The sequence below is a fragment of the Myotis davidii genome, unplaced genomic scaffold, assembly GCF_000327345.1.
Source record: "Myotis davidii unplaced genomic scaffold, ASM32734v1 scaffold425, whole genome shotgun sequence".
NCBI classification, from domain to species: Eukaryota; Metazoa; Chordata; class Mammalia; order Chiroptera; family Vespertilionidae; genus Myotis; species Myotis davidii.
In genome coordinates, this window is record NW_006296413.1 from 3,827,112 (window position 1) to 3,831,454 (window position 4,343).

At 65.5% G+C, this 4,343-nt stretch overlaps 2 protein-coding genes across 2 annotated transcripts in view; both read right to left on the minus strand.

Moving 5' to 3' along the window:
• LOC102773276 (solute carrier family 22 member 20) overlaps positions 1–206 on the minus strand; it is an 11,774-nt gene extending 11,568 nt beyond the window's left edge. The window contains exon 1 of the mRNA XM_006771709.2: positions 4–206. Within this exon, the coding sequence (XP_006771772.2) occupies positions 4–53 (50 nt within the window). The 5' untranslated portion in view covers positions 54–206. The remainder of the gene's footprint in view (positions 1–3) is intronic.
• An 868-nt stretch (positions 207–1,074) lies between these two features.
• Positions 1,075–4,343, minus strand: part of CAPN1 (calpain 1) — a 34,599-nt gene continuing 31,330 nt past the window's right edge. The window contains exons 17-21 of the mRNA XM_006771615.2: positions 3,266–3,334; positions 2,942–3,020; positions 2,433–2,549; positions 2,163–2,221; positions 1,075–1,832 (exon numbers count right to left, since the gene is read on the minus strand). Of these exons, the coding sequence (XP_006771678.1) occupies positions 1,806–1,832; positions 2,163–2,221; positions 2,433–2,549; positions 2,942–3,020; positions 3,266–3,334 (351 nt within the window). The 3' untranslated portion in view covers positions 1,075–1,805. The remainder of the gene's footprint in view (positions 1,833–2,162; positions 2,222–2,432; positions 2,550–2,941; positions 3,021–3,265; positions 3,335–4,343) is intronic.

Genomic DNA, 4,343 nt, shown 5'->3' on the forward strand with positions numbered 1-4,343 from the left:
AGCTGGAAGCGGCCCACGCCACCCAGGGCGTCCAGCAGGTCGGTGAAGGCCATGCCTCAGACCTGACCGCGCCCGGCTGGCAGGGCCTTATGTACAGGGGCTGGGGCGCGCCCTGGGAGGTGGGAGAACAGGCCCGGGGTCAGGACCACAGAGGCCCTGTGCCCACAGCTCAGAGGGTCCGGTTACACCTCCCAGGCAGCCTCGGGTGTCCCCATGTCTGCGGGGCTGCCCCCTCCAGACCCTTCCTCCCGGGTTCTTCAATCTCACCCCTAAACAGTGAGCGGGCTCACAACCATCGCCCAGCTCTGCGGGCCCAGCCGCCCTGCCCGCTGCCCTCACCGGAGGACCCCAGCGGTAAATGCTCCTCCCCCTTCCCTTTGAATGCGGTTTTGCGAGGGGCTCGGCCCCCAGATCCTCCAGCCCCACGGTGTTCTCATCAAGCAAAACCCAATACAGAGAACTCGGCGCGCCTGCCCCCGCTCCCCACCTAGCTCCCAGCCAGCCAGGCTCCCAGGAAGCGATGGGCCAAGCCCCCCTGCTGAGGACACCGAGGCCCCGAGGGCCTGGCCCAGGGACCACAAGGACCAGCGGGCCCGGGATGGCCCACTCCCGGCCCTGTGCCAGCCCATGGCGCATTCGGGGCTCCACCTGGGGCTCCCAGCAGCCAAGGGCAGCCCCCACCCCTGGGCTCCGTCAGCCTTTGCCCACACACACTGTCCTAGTTTGTGGCTCCCTCTACACCCCCACACCCCCTCCCCTCAACCACTCTTATCTCTGTAAGGAAAGCCAGGCTCCCAGAGGGGCCAGAGCAGCTTACATAAGCTGCAGGTGTCTGGGTCACAGAGTCCCCCCGGGAGGACCTGAAGGAGGCTCTGTGCTCTGGGGAGCTTCCTGGGGGGTCGGGATTGTGCTAAGTAGGGGTTTTGGTTTCAGCCAGAGCCTCACAGGCAGGAGCAAGCCAGGAAGGCAGGAACTGAGCCTCCAGGGCAGCCAGGAGGGTGGGCAGGCCCCACAGTGCCACCTGCCAGGTCCTGGGGGAGCAGCCTGGGGCAGGAATACAGTCCAGACACAGACACGGGGCCTTTCTCCTTTATTATTGGAGGTTTCTCTGCATGGAAACACGAGCCCCCCGACACACACCCAGGCCCAGGTGCCTCTGGCACCCCCATAAGTAGTATACCAGTACCAGAGTCCCCTTTAAAGTCACCGATATAAAAAAGGAGGGAGGGAGGGGGGAAGGGAGGACCTGACACCCCCTGGGCCAGGCAGCTCCTGGTCAGCAGACAAGGCTGGGACCCAGGCCATGGGGCAGAGGGGGACATTGGCTTCTGCACAGGGAGGGACAGGCGTTCCCAGCGCTGGGGCGGGGGCCCGGCTGGGAGGGGGCTCCGCACACTATGATACAGACGGTGCAGAGCTAGTGGTTATGGTTTAAAGTCCGCAGGTGAGGCCAGGTGGCCGGTCTCTGGAGTGAGGGCAGAGGACACGTTAAGATGCTGGGAGGCCAGGGCTGTCAGCGCCCCCAGGAGCCCCACCCTGAGGCAGGAACAAGCGAAAGCTGCCTTCCTGGCTTGGCGACGGGAGGGGCTGGGGCGTCCACCTGAGCCCAGGGTCCGAGGAGCAGGGGGGCCACACAGCTCTGCCCAGAGCAGATGAACCGTGGCGGCTTGGAGGTGAGGGGACAGAGGCCACCGCCCGCTCCGAGGAAGGCACTTGCAGCTGGCGTGGCCGGGCGTGGCGCGGTGGGAAGGCAGAGCTTGGCGGATGACGAGGGAGAGGAACGCAGCCCGGGGCCTCTCCCCTGCTCATGCAAACATGGTCAGCTGTAGCCACTGCCGGCGGAGGGAGGGGAGACAGGAGACGGGTCAGCGGGGCCACTCCAAGCCCAGCCTCCCAACCCCCTGGCTCAGGCGCCACCATCTCTCAGCCCCCTGAGAGCAACCCTCTTGGGGGGTAGAGGGGGGCCACTTTCTTACCTCCTCCACCCTGGGAGGCCGGCTGCTGGCTCCTGCAGAGGCCTCCAGGGGCCTGGCCTCCCTTCCCAGGACCCGACATCCCCCATCCTCCCAGGACTCGGGTGGCCTGGCCTGGAGGGCTGGCTCTGAGGCCACGGGCTCCACCGCCCCCCGGTCCTTCCCCGACCTGGCCCAGCAGGTTCCCACCTGAAACAGGTCGAAGGTCACGACTCCATCCAGATCTGTGTCCAGAGTTTTGAAAAACCCTGTGGTTCAAGAAAAGATGACATGAGGCTGAGAATTCTGGCACAGAGCAGGACACACACCCCCACACACACACCCGACCACACACACACACACACACACACACACAGGTCTCCGGCACTCAGCCCCTGGCTCCACCCCGAGGCCTTGGCCTCCCTGGTGGGTGCCATGCAGGGTCTACACCTGGGGGAAGGAGCTGAACGGGACACTCACGGAACATGGTCTCCAGTCGCACCAGGCAGCACACGAAGTTGTCGAAGTCCACGGCCAGGTCGGGCTCGGAGTAGCGGGTGATAATGAGCTCATACAGCTTCTTGTTGAGCTTGAAGCCTGGCCCAGGGGAGCAGGTGAGAGCCAGGGAGGCCCAGCCCAGCCCCAGGGGACAGGGAGGGGACCAGGGCTGAAGGGCGAACCCTCGGGTCTCTCCAACGGAGGCTGTGGCTGCTCCACCTCTCCCCGCTGTGTGGCCTCGGGCCAGTCACTTTCCCTCTCTGAGCCTCACTTTCCTCTGAGCACAGTGGGAACAATAAAAGCCTCTACCCTCATAGCTGCACCGAGGACAAACATAAATGCTGCTACCACCCAGCTCAGAGGCCGTGGGGGAAGGGCAGAAGAGGGCTGTTCCCGCACCATCGCCACCATCACCCCAGGGACAAGGGCCAATTGTCAGGGAGGCAGCCTGGGGCCATCTGCCTGGGGCCCCACAGGTGCCCCAGCCTCACCTGCAGACTCGATGGCCATCCGCATCTCGTAGGCGCTCATGCTGCCCGACTTGTCCAAGTCAAACTTCCGGAAGATTGCCTGGGGCGGGGAGCAGAGGGTGAGGGCTCAGCGGAGACAGCCAGCCCTTCCAGTCCATCCCAGGGTGAGGATTGTGGGGGGGAGGACGGGGGCCAAAAAGGTGGGTCGGTTGCTGGGGCACGTGGGCTCCGGACAACCAGGCCCGAGGTGGGACCTGGGCCGTCGGCCTGCAGCCTGGCCTGGCCCTGCTGCGACTAAGGCCGCAGAGGAGGGGCACGGCGGTGCAGCCGGCAGGGGCCACCTACCAGGTAATTCCGGATGCGGTTCCACAGGATGTTGAACTCCACGAGGCCCAGCTTCCCGTTGCCGTCCCGCTGGGCAGCCGTTAAGGGAAAAACCCCACAGCTGAAACCCCACAGCTGGGAGAAGGGGAGACTGGCCGCAGAGAGCGCCAGGGGCAGCAGGACCCAAGGACAGTCAGCCGTGGCCAGGCCGGCCCTGCCCTCTGAACCTGGGTGGGCTGGGGAGGTGCAGAAGGAGCACCAGCCTGAGGGTCACTCGGGGATGCGGGCCCCGCTCCACCTCTCACTTGACACAAGGCCCGTGACTCAGTTTCCGTTTCCCCATCGATGGGATGACGCCCGGGAAGGCACCGGTCCACCCACACTGTGCAGAGCTCGGTCCCTCTCTCGGCACTACTCCTGGGCCGAGTCCCCCTGCCCCTTCCCACGCCTGCACCCCAACCGCTCGCCCCGGCAGGATACGTCCATGAGGTTGACCATGCTGCGGCAGGACTCCAGGCTGAAGCCCTTGGTCCGCAGGTCCTTGTCTGCAAGAAAAAGCAGTTCCAGCGCCCAGCCCGGCGAGCGTCTGGGGCCCGGCCCGAGGCGGTGCTACCAGGGGGACAGGATCAGGGAGGCACACCCCTGTAGCCTGGCTGTCAAATCTAGCAGGTGGGGGTCTGCCTCAGGCTCCAGGGAGAGAAGAGAAGGGTTCTGAGCCTAGCGGACAGCAGGGTCGGAGGTCGGAGGTCAGAGAGGGGCAAAGGGAAGGTTGGTGGCGCTGCCTTCAGTTGTGCACATCGGGGGGTGAGCCAGCTCTGCTCCCAAGCCACTCAGCCTGGCCCAGGTGCATCTCCCGGGAGCAAGGGGTCCTGTATGTTGGCACTAAGGTGCTGGCAGCGGCTCAGCTTCCAATCACAGGGCACCACGCTCAGGCACAGAGAATGTGGCCCAGCAAGACGGCGCGAGGCGTTTGGGAGGAAAGTGGGGGTGAGCAGGGCTTGGGAAGGTAGCGGAAGGTTCCCCACCCACGAAGACCAAGGGGCCGGGGTGAGCTCAGCGAGGGAGCAGACGCCTGGGTGGTGGGCTTCGGCGGAAACGG